The sequence below is a fragment of the Nothoprocta perdicaria genome, unplaced genomic scaffold, assembly GCF_003342845.1.
Source record: "Nothoprocta perdicaria isolate Ctin4 unplaced genomic scaffold, notPer1 scaffold_422, whole genome shotgun sequence".
NCBI lineage: Eukaryota > Metazoa > Chordata > Aves > Tinamiformes > Tinamidae > Nothoprocta > Nothoprocta perdicaria.
Window position 1 is genome coordinate 37,533 of NW_020455669.1, and position 22,196 is coordinate 59,728.

A 22,196-nucleotide genomic window follows, 5' to 3' on the forward strand; every position below is an offset into this window, starting at 1 on the left:
GCCTCTGGATACAGAGGAGCTAGTGCTTGTGCAGTTCTGGAAGAGCTTAACTGGTTGGGCCCTGTACTGCCATGTGAATGCAGCCTGCTGAAGACACAAGCATCACTGGTTGGGAGATGCTTTCACAGGCTGATTCTACAGTGCAGTGAGATTTACAACATGCTTATCCTAAATATTTATTTTATCTGAGGCTGCAGAAAGGGAAAAGAACATTGGTATGTATTCACTGATGAGCATTGTATCTGAAGCATGGAAGGCTAAGACTGTAACTTAGAGAATTGCTGATTCAGCTATAATTAAAATCTGTAAATACAGAATTATTATGTATCTGCAAATATAGCGTTACTTATTTGGAATATTGATAAAGTTACCACTTCAGTTCTAAGAATTCCTGAGATTTTAGTATGACATTGTTAGAATAACTCACTTGTTTTTGGTTTTGCAGATTGCCTTCATGACCTTGACTCTGTTTCCTATCCGGCTCTTTTTTGCCGCTTTTATGATGTTGCTGGCCTGGCCTTTTGCATTCATTGCTTCAATGGGATCTGATGAGCAAGAGCTTGAAAAGCCTCTCTCCTGGTGGCGAAAGTGAGTTACTGATGCAGTGCAGTGGTAGGAAAATCAATGTTTTGTTCAGAAATTTGAAACAAAGATGACTGGAAATGCTTCATAATATATTTGTCCCACAGACCTACTCTTCCTCAAATGAAAAATATTTCACTTACACATTTTCCTTAAATGGGAAGATAAATATGTCTCAGTTGTTTGATTCTACTAGGTGACTATAGAATGGTCAGAGATGACCATGGGGGGAAACCGATCGTCATCGGTCTCTTGTCTTCATTAAGGTTGTATGGTGCAACTTCATGGTTATGTCCATTGTTTTTGATTACTTCCACAAATGTCAACTTCATGTTATAAAGATTGACCGTAGATACGTGTTGCTTTATATTGATATTATTCCAAATTAAATGTAATGCACAGATGGAAAAATGGATGGCCTTCCATCTTGCATAGAGTTTTCAAACTTTTAGACTGACCCTCCCGTATTTCATCTACACTTCAATATTGCCCTGCTTTCCAGTGTCCAGTTCTTGTGAATTTGACAATTTCTGCTCTTTATTTTTTGCACTCTATTAGTTGAAAGTAAATGTTTTTGTTTGCCTGACTACCAGCAAGGGAAAACAACAAATGGGGAGGGGGGAAGAGAAGAGTTAAAAAATATATATTTCCACAGCTCCCAGATGGTCTGTTCTTTCTGCATCCCCCTGTTGGAGAATCTCTGCTCCAGTGGTTTATTTGGGTAAACTTCAATGCAAGAATTGAGGCTGTTGCGTTCTAACAATGTCCTAGTAGTGTCTTTCAGGATGAAGTTTATTGGGACATTTTAGTGTTTCTAGAAAGCATAATTAAATATTTTATCAGAGAAAATCAATAGCTATAGTCCGACTCGAAATCAATTCAGTGGTAAAATAAATGTCAATTTTGTTGTGATTAAAAACATTCAAAAACTACATGAAATAAGATTAAATGGCCTCTTTGAACATAGCATTGAACCTGTTCAGAAAGAATAGAATAATTATGCCATGTTCCTGTTCTGTTTAAGCAGTGTATTCTGTCTCTTTATGCCTGTTTATAGCTTTCATGTAAAGTTGTTTTTTTTTTTTTTTCAATGTACTTTTCGGTAAGTGATGCTGTAACTGTTACCTCAACTTTTTACAGGGTAGTGGATGTTCTGCTGAAAGCCATCATGAGGCTGATGTGGCTTGCTGGAGGATTCCACTGGATAAGTGTAAAGGGTCGACGGGCGTTGCCAGCAGAAGCAGCCATATTAACGGTGGCTCCCCATTCCTCTTACTTCGATGCCATTCCTGTAACGATGACGTTCGCCTCCATTGTGATGAAAGCAGAAAGCAAAGATATCCCTGTGTGGGGAAGTGAGTTGAAAGACTTTTTTTTTTTTTTTTTTTTTTTTACACTGCACACGAAATATTAAATTTACTAGTGAGTTGAGGTGAGGGCTTGAAACACAAGGAACATTTTGCTGTTACATACAGTGAGACTCTTCCAGTGTTTTGTGATTAATGAATGTCGACAGAAAAAGATTTGAGGTGTGTGCGTTTTTCTTCTCCCAAAGCTAAATCTTGTACAAAGTCAGAAGTTAATTCTATAGAATCCTTGGTTAAATTTGCAGTGAAAAGGCAATATCTTAATATCTGGCAAGTAGAAAAGCAAGTTAAGATGGGGCTATGAAGTAAAGGGGAGGCATTATAGAAAGTCTAACAACAAAACAGTTGTTGTGTAGGTTATCTCCCAAATGAATTTTAGAAAAAAGCATTTGCCCTGAATGGAGTCCTGCCTTTAAGAAGTGCTTCTAACCCCTCATATTCCCCAAGTACATTTGTTGGAGACAGGCTGTGAAAGATGAGAAGCAAAAGCAAGTTGTTGTACTCCCAGCTTTAGATGTAAGAAGAGTAGGTGTCCAAGTGAGTAGCATTGGTTTGTCTTTGGAGTGATCAATGCAAATTTTCACTGAGCATTTGGAGTAACCCTTGATACAGGGAACCAAAACTCCCAAGAAGCTACAGGAGGTTTTAACAGATGGACTCTTATGTGGAGAGCGGAAATGGTGCAGTCAAGTAAATTAGCAGTTTTTCCTGTATTACTCTGTTTTATGTCGTGCAGCCACAAAAATGATACAGCTCATTATAAAGTGTTCAGAGAAAAGCCATTGTAATTCAAATGCATGTCAGAGGTCACAGTTGGGATTCAGAGTTCAAAAAGCTTCTAAAACCGATCTTGTTTGAGCAACAGTAATTACTATAGTTTGTGTTGTTAAAATGAATGAACTTTAAGTTTCTATACTGTAAGATTCATGTTTGGTTTGAAGTTTAGAGAGAGTTTTACAGTCGAGCAATGTTTTTCTGCTTAAAAAAGGCTTCCTGTGAAGCAGCTGCTACCGGCCATCCTGTGCCTCCTTCATCTAGTATGATAATTCCAATTATCATTGGAATTATCATAGGTAACAGAGGAGGGGGAGGTGTTTTCATGTTACCATTTCTCTGATGGTATTTCTCTTTGTATATAGTGTCTGCCAAATGTGATGGTGTGTGTTCTTACTTGTTTGTTTTATTTAGCAAAAATATGGCTTTCTCTTGTGGTGGGGGGAGAGAGTGAGGATACAAGAGGGAGAATTCTTACTATGAAAGAAGAGTTATAACCTCTTGAGTTCTTGAGTTAGTCATCAGTGGTGAAGATGCCTCTTTGATGCACACAATGATTTAACAGACTGTGGGGAGGTACTGCTACCCGAGGCATAGATGGATCATTCCAAGAATCAGGGTTGGTGAGCAGAGAATGCCAGAACAGGCTGGGCACATCACCAAGCTACTGAAGCAGGACAGTGACAGCGCAGTGGCTCTCCAAAATTTTAATAGGCTGAAGATTTGAAATTCAGTTTACTCCATGAGTATAAACTGTGGGGCTGATAGTCCATACTAGCTATGGATACATTGCACCTTAAATTGTTTGAATAAGCAACAACCAGTTCAGTTATGAGCTCAGGTCCTTACTGTTTTGTGTGCTGGTTCACTACTTGGGGTCAGAACAAGCTGTGCACAAACCCTGCATCTAGATATTTGGCTGCCTTATTTTTGTGTGATAAAACTGTCTGGTTAAAAGTTATTTTTCACAGCTGAAATAGTCAGTGCTAGGGCAAAAGAAAGGCATTTGTCAGTAAATGACTCTTCTTGCTCTTCCCTTTGTCTGTTAGATTAACTTTGGTGATCGGAAGAGTCAGTTTTATCTGTGGCTTGAACTTTCTTTGGCTGTTAGCTCAAGCAAAGGGTATGCACCTGTAACCTCATCCTCTCAAAGAAGAGAGGAAGTTGGTAGCTGTGAAACAAGTGGGTGGATATACTACATAGCTTACGTCTATGAAGGAAGTAATTTGTAGATGACAGAATACAGAACACTATAGAAGAAGAGATAATTACAGGGTGCTTTGTTTGTTTACAGCATGCTGTTAGTTCACTTGATGTCTTCTAATTCATCAAGTCATCAGTTTTGTTCAAGCTCTTCTTTTGAAGGCGCTTTGTAGGTCTTTCTTGAAGATTCAAGTAGTGATGTGAGAAGAAACCAAATCACTTCTCTATCAGCCTAAGTGGAACCTAATCCCCTAGACCCCTGCTCCAGTGGTCCTTGAGGGAGGAGGGGGATGTGCTTTACAAAGCACACAAACAAGACAGCCGTGTTTGAGCCAAGTCTTCAGTGAGAATCTTGTAGTAAAATATTCCTGGAATTCACCAATGTTGTTCTCCAAATCCTTTCTACCTTACAGCAGGTTTTTCTGAAGGTGTCACAGACTTCCTCTCTTTATATACTGTGAACCAGCAGCAGAGCTGAGGTCACCAGCTTGAAAGCCAACTTCCCACACTAGGCTGCCACTGAAGCCTGCCTGGAGAACACGGAAGAGCATTACAGTTCAGTGCAGTGGCTAGAAACTTTTGCCAAGCTTATCTGTTCTATCCTTTCCTTAAAAGTGCAGTTTCAAAAATCCATTATTTCCCTTGGGCTGCAGACACGCAGTTCTTGCAATAATTCGGACAATTCAGGAGCTTTCTTGAAGAGACTTGGGGTTGCTTTATTGTCAAATGAATGCTGCCATCTCTATTTCTAGGTATATTTCTCCTATTTAGTTTAAAATCCTAGACTCCTACTGATTACCACCATAAATTCAGTAGCAATTGCCCTTTCTTTGAACTGCTGCTGCGATATTAACCACCGTCATCAAGCACCCTGACCACCCTAAGAATTAACATGTCTCATGATAAGTTATAAACAAGATACAGGAAACCTGCAAACCAGCATGACTGCCTTCCTGAAGTAACTCTTCAGAACGGCAGCCCAAGAGCTAAAGCAAAGCATACAGCCAAGCCCTGAGACAGCGATGGTGCAGGCGTGAGAGCAAACAGCCCTCTCAGCAGTATGAGGAGGGCCTTTATTCCTCAAGGATTTCTTCAGGGAACTGAATTACCTTTTTGAAAGACCCACCCAAATACCACCTCAGAATTAAGTTTAGTTAAAAAGCCTGTAGTATGTTAAAACTAAACAGAACATTGATTGTATTTCTGCCACTGGTGACTTCTTGTCCTGTAGACTGTACATTTCCTACCTTCCTCTTTGGAAATGAGGAGAACAACTTTCCTATTAGCATGGCGTTGGTGTCACAAATACTTAACTTTTTTTTCAGCAAATGGTCTTATTGGTAAGTAATTAGTCCAACTAAAAGCACTTGTTTTCAGTGTATATCTAGCCTTAGTGGTAACTTTAGACTTGGGGCAGGGAAAAGCATACTTTTCTGTGTATATTCATAATCCAAAAAGGTATTTCTACTTTCTTTATAAATTTCATGAATGCTATTGCTGTTTATGTACATATATTATGTATATACATGCATGTATTATGGCTGCAATAACAGTATTGTCAGTAGTGTGAACAGTATAGCTGCAAGTGCAAAACATACTGCTTTTGGATCCTCTGCCTTTCGAAAGACTTCATGCAAGTCCTTTGCGGAGTTTTTGTTTGTTTGTTTGTTCATATTTTGTCCGTTTTCTCCCCCACTCCTGCCAGTTTTCACATTAAGTGTTACTGCATTAAAAAAAAATGTGAGATTGAAACCTTAAGAACATATCCAAGTAAGGCAACTTTTAAATCAAGGCCCAGGATGGGGCATTTTTTAACCTTTGTTAGCTTTCATGTCTTTGTATGATCTAGATGAAAAACACACAACATGACAGTTGCTGCAGAAAGTGGTCCGTGTATTTATTTTTTTCTCCCTACTAGGAGAACTGAGTGAGGTCTGTAAATGGATATTCCACTGCAGGTTTACCTGTACCCTATGGCCCGCGTCCATGTAAACTGACCATGAAAGCAACTGTACTGGAAGCTAGGCTGTCACCTCACTTTCAGAGGAACATGCATGGTGGGATTTTGGGGAGAGAGGCTGAGTGACAGAGGCCTCTTGTTCAGTGTTCTCCTCTCTTGAAGTAGATCTATCAGCTCTATCTGATGCTGCTTCTGCAGAGATAATGTAAAAATGTCACTGCCTACTCAAAGCTGCATGTAGAGGGGCACATTTTAGAAGAACAGTGTTTAGTGCTTGTTGGGTTTCCTGACTCCTCCTAGACCAACTGCAATGGTCTAAAGTAGACCAAGTAAAAATTGGTTTGCAATGTGGATGTAACTGTCAAACATACTTCAAATGGCCTAGGAGAGTACTTTGTTATATATTGTATTGAATATCTCTTTAAATCTTGATTTGAAACAAGGTCATCTCACCCACATTCGTATGGAAATAGAAATATGAAATACCATCTTATTTTCAGTTATCACGAAGTAAGTTCATTGACACCAATTGTATATTCAGCTCATCAGGGAAGAACTTTATTACTTAATGATTCAGCTGGTGTTTCACGCAGTTCTTTAGAAGTTATGGGTCTGAAATCAGCTAGAACTGCCACTCTGAGATGGAGGAGGCTGTTACTGATCTACTACATGCTCTGTCAAGGGGCCTGTCTTGTATTCGAGCAGCTTTCCATCAGTTAGTTGGTCTGTCACATCCCGCACACCACCCTGCGAGGCTGCAGGGTTCATTGACTTGCAGGCAGGGCTGTTTAAAACGGAGGCACCTAGCAAACAAAGTGGAGAAGAGCATGTCACCTATCTTCAGAACTTCTTGTGATGAGATGAAATTAGGGATAATTAGATAGTCAAGTAGATTTGAGACTGCCAGAGCAAAAGCTGGAGTAGTGACACTGGCAAAGTCAGTTTTGTGAACTAAGGGAATATCCATAAGCATTCACTACATTTTAAAATATAATTTGTATTGGAAGAATGCTTCTAAGAGGGTGAGAAGGTGGGCAAAGACCTCTTTCAGTGACCCTCTAGTACTTGGGCCTCTGGTTTTAGCTGCCTGGACAGTTCAGGCAGCAGAGAAATTAATGAGAAGTGAAAATAAGCAGAACATAATTTTCATTGGGCATATTGTACTATTCTGCTTGATTTCTTTGGTTGTTCCATGTGTCAGCTGGCTAAAGATATTTTAATGCATTCTGCTTTTGCATTTGCTCCAATTCTGCCTGTTCCTTGCCTCATGTCCTACATTACAGTACTGTTTCCAGGCTTCATGGAAGCCTGAACTTCTGACCACAGAAAATGCATACATAAAACTTCCTCTGTATTTTTATCGTCTGTCCTCTGCTTCCCTCTCTCCCTGCATTCCCATACAGATGACTCCGTTTGGCCCATGGTGACCTTTGATGCTCTCCTAGCATGCACTGTTCTGTAGTTATGGGTCAGGAGCAGGTTTGTAAGGAAAAGTGCAAGAACATGGTATGGTAACTTCTTTTAGGTACTGTCCCCTGCACTTCAGCAACGTGTGGGTTGAAAGTAGTATTTCGGGGGTATCACTAGCCAGTTTGGGAACTTGTTACAGAATGTGGTGCAGGAGTTTCACAGGAATCTGTACAATGGCTTCAGTGAGGGTGGGACACTGCACTTGGGTGCTACCACATCCAACAGTCCTGCAAAGTACAGGACTGTTGCTCTAGATACCGTCTTTTTTCCTTCGCATTTTAAGCACTGGCTGATCCATTAATGTAGTAAATGTATCTTTTGCAAGATTTTATGGATTGTGTAACTAACATCAGTGAAATTACTTCACAGTAGATGGAAATATAGAAACTGTATTTAATATGTCTATTTTAGGCAAATAGAACGTCTAATGATTTTGTGACTCTCAAACTTTAGAAAAGGGTGACAAGACAGAAAACTAATAGAAAGGTATTTAAAGATCATCTGCTGGAATTACAGCGTGAAGTTTGAAAAGATTTATTTGCAGGTGCTTCTCATGTAGTGCTCTTTGACATTCAAAAAGAGTTGTATGTGCTATTTAACAATTTAAGTGACCCCTCTGTTCTTGAAACACACAGGTGACAAAAGGGACTCTGGATTCATATTTGACTCTCACCCTCATTTTGTCTGGCTATGCATAAAAGAGTTTGCCACTGAATTGGGGAGAGTGTTTGAGATCTGATTAATCTAGTATGAGGAAATCCCAAGCAATGACAACAAATTTACTTCCTTTTTTCTTTCTTTTTTTTTTTTTTTTTTTTAAATAGTACTGATTCCTCAGAAAAGATGATAATTGGTATATAGAGTGTTTCTGATAGCATGCCTGCAGTGAGGCTGCCAGAGCTTCAGAGGATGGTGGCAGTTCCAGAACCACAGAATGCCTTTTGGAAGCACTTATGTGTGGAAGTTCCTGCTAACTTTGTTTGGAAAACTTTTCCTGAGGTTTTGTCATAGGAGGAAATGGCCTGTAGTCAGCATCAGCTGCTTTGTTGCAGAAACTGTGCAAAATATGTGCAGACATGTTTTATATGCATTAGTTTGTTAGAAATTGAACTTGCACAAAATGCAAACACTAAAGTGTTTCTAAAGCTCCACGTCCCTCCTATACTGGGGTGCCCAGAACTGGAGTACTGTGTTCAGTTCTGGGCACCCCAGTATAGGAAGGACGTGGAGCTTCTGGAGAGGGTCCAGAGAAGGGCAACCAGGATGATTAAGGGAATGGAACATCTCTCATATGAAGAGAGGCTGAGCGAGCTGGGCCTGTTTTCTCTGGAGAAGAGACGGCTCAGAGGGGATATGATTAATATGTATAAGTTCAGGAAGGGAGAATGCAGGGAGGAAGGGGACAGGCTGTTCTCACTGGTGGCCAGCGATAGGACGAGGGGTAATGGCCACAAGCTGAAGCATAAGAAGTTCCATCTCCAGGTGAGGAGCAACTTCTTTACTGTGAGGGTGACAGAGCAGTGGAACAGGCTGCCCAGGGAGGTTGTGGAGTCTCCTACTCTGGAGGTCTTCAAAACCCGCCTGGATGCCGCCCTGTGCCACATGCTGTAGGTGTGCCTGCTTGAGCAGGAAGGTTGGACTAGATGATCTGTAGAGGTCCCTTCCAACCTTAAATATTCTGAAATATTCTGAAATATTCTGAAAAACTACTTTTCACAAGTTTGTAATTTAATCTAGTAATGCAGTTTCTTATGTTTACTTAATTTTTTTGTTCAGAGGAATACTGTGATAAAACACAAATCATTATTTCAATCAAAGAGAAAAAAGTGATTTTTTTTTTTTCTCTCTCTCTCTTTCTTTCTCTCTCTTTCTTCCTCTTCAGCTTTAATCAAATACATTCGTCCAGTGTTTGTATCTCGATCAGACCAGGATTCTCGCAGGAAAACTGTTGAGGAAATAAAGAGACGTGCTCAGTCTGGTAAATGGCCACAGGTACTGTATACTGCTCCAGTGTGACAGATGATATTTGGCTTCTGCAAGCTTTGAATATGCAGTTTAATCTGTCTCCCTGACGAATATTTTAGATGGTTTATGGGGGGGTTGGGTCATTTTCCTCTATCTTTAAAATACACAGTGCGAATAATGTATGTGTGCAAGATATCTCTAACACCAGTTGTTCATTGCAGGGTATTGCAACTGTGGGTATTTGTAAGGACATGGAAGAGAGTTCTGTTCAGTGTTATTTAAGTGGACAAGCTACATCATTTTTAGGAGATACTTTAAGAAGAAGAAAATTGGAGACTTAGTAGAATACCTGGAGGAGCATATATTCTTTTCTTGTTGTAGTTTTGGCTTATTGCCTTTGTCATAGCTTGCTAGATGAGATAGACGCAAGCAATACAAGTGCTCTAGGAAGTGGAGTAAGCTTCTGCTGGAACAGATGTTGCAAACATTTCTGAAGTAAGCAACTCGGACTTCTTTAACCCAAAATGTGACTGCCTAGAATAAGCTTTTGAAGAGAGTAATAGGAAGAAGGAATGACTATCTCAGTGTCTAAATTTTCTATAAATAGGTAATTATTTTGAAAACCTGAAACATTCTTCTTGGGAACTTTTATGAGATTGACATACAGCATTGTTGTGTCTCCTCACTTGGTTATTTCAAGGATTATGTCCACCTGCTGGTTTACAGAACTATTAGCACCAACTTGGAAGATACATAACTTTCTTAACATGATGTCCATCAATAGATGTCAAAGAGCTTTAAAAAGTAAATATCCAATTTATAGATGAAGAAAGAGTTTCGGAGCTGAAGTCACTTCCCAGAAAATATCTAGGAAGCCAGTTCCAGAGTAGACGACAAAGCCAATATCTTTAATTCCAGGCCATCGCTTTGTTCCCTTCTACTATGTATTTATTTCATTTGGATGTAATATTCTGCAGCTAACCAAACTTTCAGCAGTTCTAGGGTTTTGCTGGTCCCATTGTTTATTTGTAATCTAATCTCTTCTTCTGAAATTGGTTCACTTTGGGGATTTTTTCTCCTTATTAGAATTCTGCTTAAATGTTTGCAGCCTGTATTCTTCTAATATCTGTCCATGTGCCTATGTGTTTGGGAGGATGAATTTTGTTTTGGTACAGATTTTTAAAAAAGGTTTTCTTAACTAGCACCAAAACTTTCTGTGAAAATTGTACTTGCAAGTTATCCTGGTCCCTGTCAGTGTTCTCGTAAGGCAAAATTGTTATCAGAGGTCAAGAAAAAGGCAAATTCCCATATAAGAAAAATATTTTGACTACTTAGAACTTTGACTTCTTTGTTGAGGACTGCTCTTGGCTGCTTTTCTCAGAGAGCCTTTCCTGTAATCCATTAACATTATCTTTGTAAAGAAATGTTTATTAATAAATCCACATGAAATATTTATATTTCTTAAAAGTCTTTTTTTTTTCTTTTTTACTTCAAGATAATGATATTCCCAGAGGGCACTTGCACAAACCGATCCTGTCTAATTACATTCAAGCCTGGTAGGTATGATGTTCATTTTTGTGTTCTCTACAGTGTTCTTGTATCTTCAGTTTTTAAAATGCCACTTGCATTTTGCTTTGCTTACTGTTGTGGAAGTTAAATCTTGCAATAGGACAGGAGTAGAATTTGAGTAGAATTTTTCTGATGCTGCAAAAGGCATATAGTTTCACCATTATCTGAACAAACTTTTTGCATAATTCGTATTTTTTTCCCCCCCTCCTTGGCTTCCAAGGTTCACGAACTGCAGCAGGACTAATAGTTGCTTTATTTTGGAGATGAGTCTTTGAACATTTAGGTATTGTGTACAACTTAAGTTTCAGTGCCTCTTTGTGACTGCTGCGGTATTTACTTCTGGGTACTCTGGTTGATTCCTGACTTCTAATTAGACAAAGCTGTAAACTCTTCTGTTGGATTACATTCTAGCCAAGACAGTATGTGACTTTTTAGGTGAAATAGTGCTGTCTGTGACAGAGACTGTCTTTTAAGATGTTTTATATCAAAACTTCACCTTCTATGCTGCTTAGAGTTACTAGTGCTGTTTCTGCTTGTCCAGTGTGAGGTGAACCAAGCATTTTTGCCCATGTAAGCTGCATTTATAATACTGAAGATTTCTAATTCTGCGGCATAGCACCAATGTTTGATACGAACCCACCTCTGTGTTGTAGGTAGGGAGATGGTGAGTGAGCAGGCTGCAGCGAGAGCCAATTCCAAACCTGCTTTTGACTCTTTCCAGGTTTCTGCTTAGCTCATCACATTCTGGTCTTATTGTGTGTCTTATATTTTTATGTTGCTTGGAACTTCTATCCCTCTATCAGGATTTCATGCAATGGATCAACATTTTGGTCCATTGCTTGGAATCTCACTCATAGTTCATTTGCCTGAAGGAATCTGAACAAATATTCAAAAAGTCTTTTGTCATCCTGTGTCAACTCTTGCCTTTTGGATTAGTGAGTGATGGTTAGGAGAGCATCCACATCTGTCATTCTACCTTGAACTCTTCATGAATTACCTGGTTTCCTGCTCTCTCTCTATTCCATAGACATTCCAGCCATCAGATGCCATGTTCTTTCTATCTCAGGTCTGCGTCATGCCTCTGTCTTCTACTTCTCTGGTCTAACCCATGCTGCCTCCTGCCTCTTGTCTCTCTCATTTTTCCTGCTGGAACTTGCTTCTCTGTCCATCCAGTCTCCCAGAAATCCTTGGCCTCAAAATTCCTCTCTTGTATCAAAGGACTTTAGGTCCCTCTTTGAGTAACTGCTTTCAGAAAGCCTCTGTCAACTCTGCTCATGGGGCCTGTACTCCTTGTTCTTGTTGTTTTCGTGTTCTGTGTTCATGCAAGCTGGTTGTGCAGGGCAAACTGTTTAGTTTGGTATAAATGGTGTTTTAGTTTGATGTTGTTGTTTACTGTTCAGTCAGATTTTGTCACCTTGAGGCTCTTTCAGAAGGTTACTAAGGCCACTGTTCTTGGAGACTGGACAGAAAATGGCCCTGGGCCAAGAACTAAATCTCAGCAGGATCCCTGTGAGACAACCTTCATTTAAAGATGTTTGCACCCCATTAACAGTTGTTATTTTTTACATCTTGCAATTACGTGTTTAATAAAGCAAATGAAATGTTGAGCATACTGTATTCCTATACTGTTCAGGCTTAAATTTTAATAGGAATATGTGTTGAGAGAAATGTGGAGCAGGAGAGTTGAGTTATGCATACCAAGTCCTGGTGCTAAAGCCAAGAAAAAGGTTAGCAAGTGACCTGGGTAGATGTTATGCCACCTATTTATTAAAACTATAATTTTCATTGAAAAAGATGAAGTAATACTTCTGTACTGTAGCTCTAGTCTAATACATTATAACTAGTGAAATTTCCAATGCTGAGAATAAGCAAGGAAGCCCTTTGGAGGGGAAGTAAGGTGCAAAGAAAGAGAAAAGAAGTGAAATTCATACCATTACTTCAAAGATGTCACATTAAATTAGCATTGCTCAATTAAGTAGAACTTCTGTCGCAGAAGAAAGCGCAGATTCTTCACCAAAAACCTGTAGTGATCATTGGCAATGTATTGAGCTGTCTTGCATGTGCTAATTTTTCTTCTAATGATAATTTGATAATCTGTAATACTTAATTGAATAATTCAATTGAATTGGGCTTTGACTTGTGTTCATAACAATTTATGCAAGTGATAGAGGATAATTTAGCGAATGTAAAAAGCATTCCTACTTATCTTCTGCAGAGGTGGGTGTATGCTGTTATTCCCCAGAGCCTGTTTTTTCTTTTTTTATTCTTGATTACGTTTGCAACTACTTCAAGATTTTATTCTTTCACTATGAACAGTTTTCACTGATAACACCACACCAACACTGAAATAATCTTTTATTTATTGTGTTTTTTTCTGCACAAAAATATGCTATAAAGTAGTGACAAGATATATGTGCTTTCTAGGAGCATTTATCCCAGGAGTTCCTGTACAGCCAGTGGTTTTGCGTTATCCAAACAAACTGGTAAGTTCAGCTTGTTTCATAATTAATAGTATGGGCTACTTAGTGTTTGTAGTAGAAGGCATTTTCTTCCACGTTCTTTTATGTGACCTTTTAGATTAGATCTCTAGATTTAGAATTTAGAAAGTGTTGAAAACTACTTTTTAAATTCATTAAGGAATGAACTGAATGTTAACTCCTTAACCATCTAGCAGTATAAAAAAAAAGAGCAGTTTAGTCACTTGTACTTTAAGTTGCTATTTTAAAACAATGATCTGAAAGTTAATCAGGTGGTTATAAGAAGTATTGTATGTTTGCTGAGCATAAATAACGAGACAAAGGTGAATGTCTCTTGGATCTGTGTTCAGAGGTATTCCCTGTAAATAATTTGGAGTCTTGAAGTTGCAGAGTTTTTCTTAGCATGGTTTGTTGCTGGAAGATGCTGCTGCCTGCTGAGATATATTAGTCATAAAATTACAAATTTCAATAATTTAAAAAATTGAAGGGCATGTCATTTTATAAAGTCTTGCTGGCTTTATTTTACATTTGCTGTGCACTTGGGTGAGGTTGCTAGATGCTTCAAAATAGTCCTTCCGTATAAAGTGTAAATAAACACTTCAATTTCTAATATTTAAATTGGACAATTTTTACAAATTCTCATGAAGATATGAGCAAAGCTCACCTGATATCTCAAGATATGAGGCCTACAGAAAAGCAGAGAAGGGGGGATTTTGTTTGTTTAGCTGACGAGTTGTTTTGTCCTATTGCTGCAAGAATCCCATCTTTCTGCATTCCTCAGTTAATGAGAAGAAGATGCTCCCCAGCAAATGGTGCTAACTTTCATAGTCACACTGTTTTTCTTGTTTTATTTTTGAGCTCTGTGGGAGTTCTTTCAAATTCACTCTGTTGCCCTCACTGAAATTTAAGCCTTTGGAGGGCAAGTTGAGAGTACTGTCAGAACTGAAATAGGGACTGCCGTGCGCCTTTGGCGATGCCCATTGCACCAGAAGATCGTGTTCTCTCCCCTTGCCTGGCCTGTTAACCACCCCTTGACCTTACAAGGGATGCAGTTTCCTGTTCGTGCCTGAGCACTTACGTTTTAAAGTGTTTCCATCCATTGATCTTTCTGTCAATTAATATTTAACATATGCTTAATTTAAAAAAAATCTCAAAGATAATATGCAGAGTTCGCCATTCACCACTAGTTCTTAATTGAGAACAGATGTGATGACAGACTAGTTTGTGGTGACCTCTGTGAGAAGTACTGTAGCCTCTGGCTATTTTGCATAGTACACGCTGTAGCAGATTTTCTTTTTTGTGTATAATGCATAGAGCTTGTTTTATCCTCAGAAGAACAGTTTCTTCTCTGTTTCTATTTTTTTTTTTCTTTTGGTCTGCTAGTTTAAATGGCAAATTCACATTTACCTCACATCAACTAAGAGTGACAAGGTATATTATTACACTTACAATAATATAAAACTGTAAAAAGTTATCAAATTTAACTTTACAAGTATATTCAAAAAAAAATAATATATTTTCATACTAAAATGTTATTACTTAAACTGCATAATATGCGGTGTTTGTAAAATGATACCTGGAAGTCATTATAGTTCATATAGTTCATTTCTATGAACTTGATAATTATTATTATTTTTTTTTTTTACATTTTTGCAAAATATCTTAAATAGTGTTTATATAGGTGTCCGTAGGATGACCTGGATATATATAACTGGTAGGATAATCAGCCCACACTTTCTCACTCTTGTGCTTATAATTACCATAAACGACTGCTATGTTTAAGTGACTCATCCAGGCATGGAAGCTCCAAAGAATTTCTTCTACAGGTGTTAATGAAGAAAAGAACAAATGATTGCTATTCATATTTAACTTCATATTAGCTCCTGGGCTGTAGAAGAGGTGTAGCAAATGTAGCAGAATGAGGAAGGACATGTTTCATATAACAGAGGGAGGCGAAAGTTTGGTTGGTTAGAATGCGTTTAGGAGGTGGTGAGTGGAAAGGGGTGGGGAGTGTTCTGTTTCGTAGCCTGAGACTGCATTTTCAACAAGTATTTTTTTTCTTAATCTCTGTCTTCCTGTCTGTCCTGTTCAGCCAATCTACATTCTAATTTTAGGTTTAGAAACAGATGTTCTCCTGATGATTTTCTCTTAACTCATGTGCATTCACTCCACTGCTCTGAGCTTGAACTAGCTGCTCTGCCCTAGCTTTAGACCTCTGACTTCCAAAATAGAGATCAGAATCATCTTGGGTGTGTGGGTGGGTGTATATACATATACATACACACACACATACACACACACACACACCTGCTGACAGGAGACTTTTGGAGAATAGAGCCTGGGCTGAAGGTAGTAGCTGTGGGCACTCTTGTGCGCTTGTTTCCTTGTGCTCTCTGCAGTCAAGGGCATGATCAAAATTTTGCAGTTGGATGATGCCTGCATTCTGTCCAAGGGAGATGCTCTAAAATATGTGGGTGTAAAGTTGCACAGCCATTCATTGTTTCACAAAATCCTTGCATCGTGCACATACTCTTCTTAGAATATTCTATCAGTGTACTAGTCTTTAAGAATGGCTATAATCCTGTCTAAGTATTACAGATCCTCTCTCAAAGTATTGGATGTCACAGTCCTCACCAGTTAACCACACTGTTGGAGGTTTGGAAGCATCTTTCCTGGTTCACCCTGGTTCACCCATTAAGGATTGACTGGCTGTGCTTTTCTGATATATTCTGATATATGCTGATTCACATTGTGTTGCATATTGATTTTGCATTGGAAGCTTGGTGTGATTCTTGGTATCTTCGTGTTTCAAATACAAATTTTGTAGAAGTTCCATAATCAAAGGATTTATTATGTAGATAAAAAGGTTTGATAGTATTCTAAGTACGCTTTCAAAGCAAGTGATGTCCATGAGCCTAAGATGGCAGCAGTGATAAATGTAAAAGGCCTCTGAAGTAGGTACAGATAATACCACTTTCTGATTCCCGCTTGTTCTTTTTATCATGAAAATATTAGATACGCTAGCAGGAGCTTATTACCAAATGCGTGTGCCCTTGCAGGAGTCCTGTTTTCCACAATGCAGCACGTACTCTTCATCCATCTTATGCTCTAATGTTGCAGGTGAGAAAGAACATGCATGCCCGTTAGAACTGGGTGTCGTGCACAGAGCTGCTGTGTGGCATAGTTGAGTTCCTCGTAAGAGAAACCATGCCAAGTGTTCGGCACGATGGCTGGAATTCTGGAAATGTTCTCCCTGATCTTTTTTAACAATAAAACTCCAGGCATTTATTTAGGTTCTGTAAGAACACTGGGTGAAGAAAACTGTTTTCATTACACCAGTGTTGATCTCTGGAGATGGAAGCCCTTTGTCTTATGATACTTTATGCAAGATAGCTTAGAAATCAAAATTAAACTTTTCAGTATACTTTCTTGCTATGTGGACCTTATTACAAGCTGTGGTTCTGTTGCATTAATCATTTGCATTTTAGGGATATGTGTTGCTTTCATTTTAGTTGTGAGAGTCTTCTGGTCAAAGAAGGAAGTAATTAAAATATGAGTTGAACATGAGTTTCAAGATCTTGGTACATGTGATCACATGAGCTCTGTAGAATGGTTTTGGATAATGGCATGGAACCAAATGAGGATTTCTAGTAAGTTTACAGGAATGTCTCTGATGTTTTAGAAGCTTGAATTTCATGAGCGCTTTTGTATTTCTATTAATGATTTTTACACTGTTTTCCCAGCTGATCAGAAAAATAGCTTGGATTCTTGATGTGGTTTTTGCTTTCTTGAACAAAGCTAGTTTCCAGTAAATCTTACAGGCTTGTATACTTTTTTTTTACCTCTTTCTTAACCTTATAGTTAAAAGTGTGATGGCCTGTGCTGTCATCTTCATTCTTGTCTCTTATTTACTCTGCAGATCTCTCTTGCTGATGATGTCATATTCTGATCTTTCATAGCTTTTTTTTAATGTTTTATACCCATTTTTTTAACAGTTCTTAAAAAATCTCTTAGTCTCATAGTCTCTTTCAAGATCCTTTTATTGAAGTAGAAATTTGTCTAATCTTCAGGGCAATTGACAAATTATAGTTGAGAAACTGTAATTTATGTGTAATAGAATGGAGAATAAAATCCTTGCCAGGCATTCCCATTCAGCTTGTTGCCTGAACAGGATCATAATTCTGGGTTATACCAAACACTCCTGCAAGACTTTGGAATTAGTGTTGTAGAGCTGTTTATTTTGGCTATCCCAAAGTGTTGCTGATCTTGCTTGAGAAGAGTTTGGTGGCTTCGATAATGCTAACATATGCTTTTATTACTGGATATTTTATTACTACCTGTGACCATGGTACTTTGACTCTTGGATCAGGCAGAAGGATGAATGCCTTCTGTGAGGAAAGTGAATTGGAGAAATATGTTTTGAGATAAAACAGATCAAGTGTTACTGGCCCCGCTGACACCAGTCAGAAGGGAAGACTTCTTTGGCGTTATCTCTGCAGGCCCCGAGCGCTGCAGAAGTGTCTCAGAGGAGTTCTCCATTGTTAGGGAGTTCAGGAGACCGAGGTCCGAAGGGTCAGGGACACTAAAGGATGCCTTGTGTGGCTGAGTGAGAGCTGGAGGGCGTGCATGGGCTCATACATTCGAAGAACACTGGTTTCTGTTGAAGTAGCGTTATTTTCAATGATTAACAGCATTTGCAAAGTCCGTGGATCTTTGTGTACAGTGCCTATAGATATTTGGTGGTTAAGACATGGATTACAGGGCATTTCCTAGCTTCATGAAAGGTAGGTTGGTTCCTGCTGTAATTGGCTTACTCTTAATAGGACTAAGAACTTCTGTAAGTAGAGCATCACAGTTTCCATGAAGACGTCATATCATCATACTATATGTAAGAAAAGTTTGAAGTACAATAATTATTTGCAACTGTTACACTTCTCTTTTTAGGACACAATCACATGGACATGGCAAGGGCCAGGAGCGTAAGTGGTTCTTATTTTATTGTTTGCATCACAATTGTTTTCCTTAAGTAGTTTTATTTACATCAACTTGTACAAATACAAAGTCAAGGAGGAATTACTACTTGCTTTTTTCATCTCTAGCAATGAAAATAGTCAATTAAAGGAATATTTGATATAAGCAGGGTATACATTTGCTGCTATAATATCAGTGATTTGTAGGATGAATTTAAGTTTTTGTTGTTGTTGTTGAGACAGGTATCTGAGGTAAAACAAGTTGCTTCTGTTCTATTGCTGTATATCAATTCAATATGTCTATATAAAATTTTTGGAGGCAGTCATCCCGACAAGGGAGCTGGGGAATACTCTTTCCAGTGTGTTGCCCAATTTGGATTTTATTTAAAATTCCATGTTATTCTAGAGGTACTTAAATATATTTAATAAATTTGTGTAATGTAAGTTGTAAGATGCAGATGATGTTTGGGGGGAAAAAAAAAAAAAAAAAAAAAAAAAAAAAAAGAAAACCAAAAATCCCTAGATAACGGGGTGGTGAGTTCCATGATTTAATAGTTTCCCATCATCTCCATCATCAGGAGCTGTTGTTTTGAATGTCCTGTCTGATATCTTGTAGTTTAGTAGTAATAAGAGAGACGTTTGGATTGACCAGGATAGCAGTAACTTAAAATTTGAGAACCTCTGCCTTGAGATGGACTAGGAAGCAGGTTTGAGTAAGGAGGCATCAAGACGAGATGCTTGGAAACTGCTAGTGCTTTGAAAGTGCACCTTTCAATTAAATCACTTCCTTAGGAGCAGCTGAACCTGTGACAGTGTCTACACTAAGCACATGTTGCTGCGTTCACTGCATGCAGGGATTTGGGGGCTCTCCCTGCGAGTCGCTCTGCCTTGTGCTGCCACTAGGACTCCTAGTGAGCTGCATTGGCCGGAGGTGGAAAGGGTGACCCTTCCGGCTTAGTGCCTTCCCTGAGGTGCCAGGCACTCGTATAGGAGGAAGACTAAGAGAGAAGGAACTTGTAGGAGTGTTGGCTTGGATCATGTGATCTTAATGTGTTCAAAGTGGTAACCTTATCCAGAACTGCTGACGTGCACTAACAAATGAAGCTAAATGAATGTCCAGTCAAATTTCTGAAGCAGCATGTCATCTTATGCTAATTTGCTCTGCCAGTTTAAATTGATTATCTTTGAATAGACGTTCAAAAGGGTGAAAATTTGTCATGTGCAAAACTTATTTTCTGGAAAAAGACATTTTACTTGTTTGGCAGTACTGACAGATCAATTCACTCTCTTTGAAAAGCGACTCCTTGACTGTGGCATACAATTTAAATTTTCTCCACATAAGATTTAAGTCAGATACCACTGCTGTCTTTTTTCAATTAATATTTATGATTTAATGTTAGCATGTTAAAAGCATGTTAACATGTGGAGGATTGGGAGGAGGGTTATATGTGTTTGGTAGGTACCTTCAGGATTAGAGAGGTGATGGGGAGCAACCCCAGCAACTTACTGGGCTTTTATGCTCTTGGAAGAGGACGTTCAAGATACATTTTCTGTTTCTTGTCAGTGATTTATACATAAAATCACTTTTTTGTGTGATTATTGTTGCCCCCTGTGTTTGTTTTAATATATTGGAGTTCAGAGTAAAGAAGACAAAAAATATTGCAGCCACAGAAAGAGTGTGTAGCAAAATAAGTAGAGTTACTCGCAGGAGCAGCACTTTATCTGCCTAAGAGGATTTTGCCCAGCTCTCCCCATCTGCTCAACAAGTGTGCAGTGCTTATCGAGCACTGTGACTACCTAGTGCTGTGTAAAGCGTGGCCGCTGGCGCGCCGCTCTAGTTCAGCCTCCCAAAAGCCTGTCCTCAATTGGAATCTCGCTGACTTCTAAGGTCGCGTTGATTCTAGTATCTTGTGTATCAGATTGCTGAAGCACGTGTACTGTACTTCATTAGCAGACTTCTGAAGCATAATGAGTTTTGGTTGCAAACCAAGGCAATGACAAAACCTTAGTGTTTGTAACTAACCTTGCCACCCCTATGCTGAATCAAGTATTCATTTTCCTGGAACACATTTACTATTTATTTATTTTAATACATTGTTCATATTTTAGTATAAATATACTAGCATGTGTGTTATTTATTGCACTGTTGGTTTCACTTCTCTGGATATCTTTTAACGTGTGACTTCACTGCAAAATACTTTTATTCCACTTTACATAAAATGATGTACAGAATTCTTAGACCTTTTAATTTGACAACTGAATGTGAACATATGTACAGGCTGTAGTGTTACTTGAAAGCTTCTGAACAGAATGTGCTCTTGTTTCACTCTATTCAAATGTTCTTTCTCTCCTTTCTTCCCCTCTTCCCTTTAGGTTAGAAATTCTGTGGCTCACTTTGTGTCAGCTTCACAATTCTGTGGAAATTGAGGTTAGTAGAAAAAAAATATATCCCTATATTCTGGACAGTATCAAAATACATAATACTATAATTCTTCTTTAAAACTTTGTGTTCAGTCTGTGTACATTAACCTGATATTCTGTCAGAAAAGTTTCTTCTGTCCTGATTAAAGAGAGTGTAATACTTGGATGCTTTTTCACTTGACATCTGACAGTAGTACTTTGCTTTTCCCTTGCTTGCTTAGTACAAGATTTTTTTCAAGTCATGTTAGATGTTTGCTGACATGATAAATTTTACTGGAAAGATCAGTGTGCCCTTTTAATCTCAAATACAAGGCTGTAGTGTTGTTTTTTTCTAAAAGAAATATTTCCAAAAAATATACATACTGCTTTTTAATCAGTTAAAATGTGAGAGATCTAAAGGCGAGAGAAGTACTGCCTCACACAGGCCTGAGAGATGTGGCAAGCTAGTTGAATGGCAGGATTTTTCCTCTAGTTTGAGAGCTTGGCTTTCTGCCTTGTACAGGTAAAATGGGCTCTCTCATACAGACGGGAGCACCGCTGAGCTTTCTTGTGTTTGAAGCAGGAGCTGCTCTGCAGCTCGTGGAGCTTGTGCAAGGGTGGGGGGAGGATATTTATTTATTATTTATTTAATCCCACAAAGTCAGCAGCTTTGTGAGACACCCTGTTCTAGAGCAGGAGCTGGGAGAGTGTGGAGGAACAAAGCTGTTGTGAAGCTGTACAACGTGAGGCAGAGTACTTAAGTGGTACATGATGAGTCTGGTATGGAAAAACGTGCTGTAGGTTTGGGGCAGTGGAGGAAGAAGGAGGTGTTTTGTGCTTAAAGTCATGGGTTTTTTTGTGCTCAGTCATATTTTGTGCCTGAAGTCATGTTTTTTTCCTGATCTCCAGAGTTCATTGACTCTTCTTCCTGTTTCCTTATATCAACACAAGGTTGCTGACAAGTTCAGACTGTTCTTAATATCAGAGTTACTGCTGAAAATTAACAGTTTAGAGAGGGTGCAGCAAGAAAATACAGTTTTAGTATGTTTCTGCCTAGGTAACAGTCAGTAAGGTCTGACTGCATCATCTGAAGCTTCCTAGTCTGGGCTTTCTGTGCATAAACATGTTCTTGCATGCCATATGTGTCATCCAGTGTATGTATTAAGAAGCATACATCTAAGTAGACTTTATAATAGGTTAATATAAAGAGTAGCTCATCTGTCCTGTACCTCACGCAAGCTGTCCCTTAAAGAAAGCTATGTAGCTATCTGTATGTCTGAGCTTCTTTGGGCTTTGGAATCTGTTTGCTGCCCTTCAGCATTCATCCCAGTCTTGGGTAGTTGAGAGTTTCTCTGTTGGAGTTGTATTTTGTTGAACTGATCATGCTATTTCTGTCCAGTTTGGCACAGATATTTGGAACACCCCTGAAATGAGGATTGCTCATATTCATGTGCACGTG

The 22,196-nt window shown here is 38.8% G+C and overlaps 1 protein-coding gene across 2 annotated transcripts in view; it reads left to right on the plus strand.

Moving 5' to 3' along the window:
• The first annotated feature begins 449 nt into the window (after positions 1-449).
• LPCAT1 (lysophosphatidylcholine acyltransferase 1) overlaps positions 450-22,196 on the plus strand; it is a 46,314-nt gene continuing 24,567 nt past the window's right edge. Inside the window, exons 1-8 of one of the 2 annotated variants that reach the window (XM_026046160.1) lie at positions 450-588; positions 1,238-1,303; positions 1,723-1,937; positions 9,239-9,348; positions 10,817-10,877; positions 13,315-13,373; positions 18,312-18,346; positions 20,711-20,765. In XM_026046160.1, coding sequence (XP_025901945.1) covers positions 455-588; positions 1,238-1,303; positions 1,723-1,937; positions 9,239-9,348; positions 10,817-10,877; positions 13,315-13,373; positions 18,312-18,346; positions 20,711-20,765 — 735 coding nt within the window. In that variant the 5' untranslated portion in view covers positions 450-454. The remainder of the gene's footprint in view (positions 589-1,237; positions 1,304-1,722; positions 1,938-9,238; positions 9,349-10,816; positions 10,878-13,314; positions 13,374-18,311; positions 18,347-20,710; positions 20,766-22,196) is intronic. The other variant, XM_026046161.1, reaches the window with a different exon arrangement.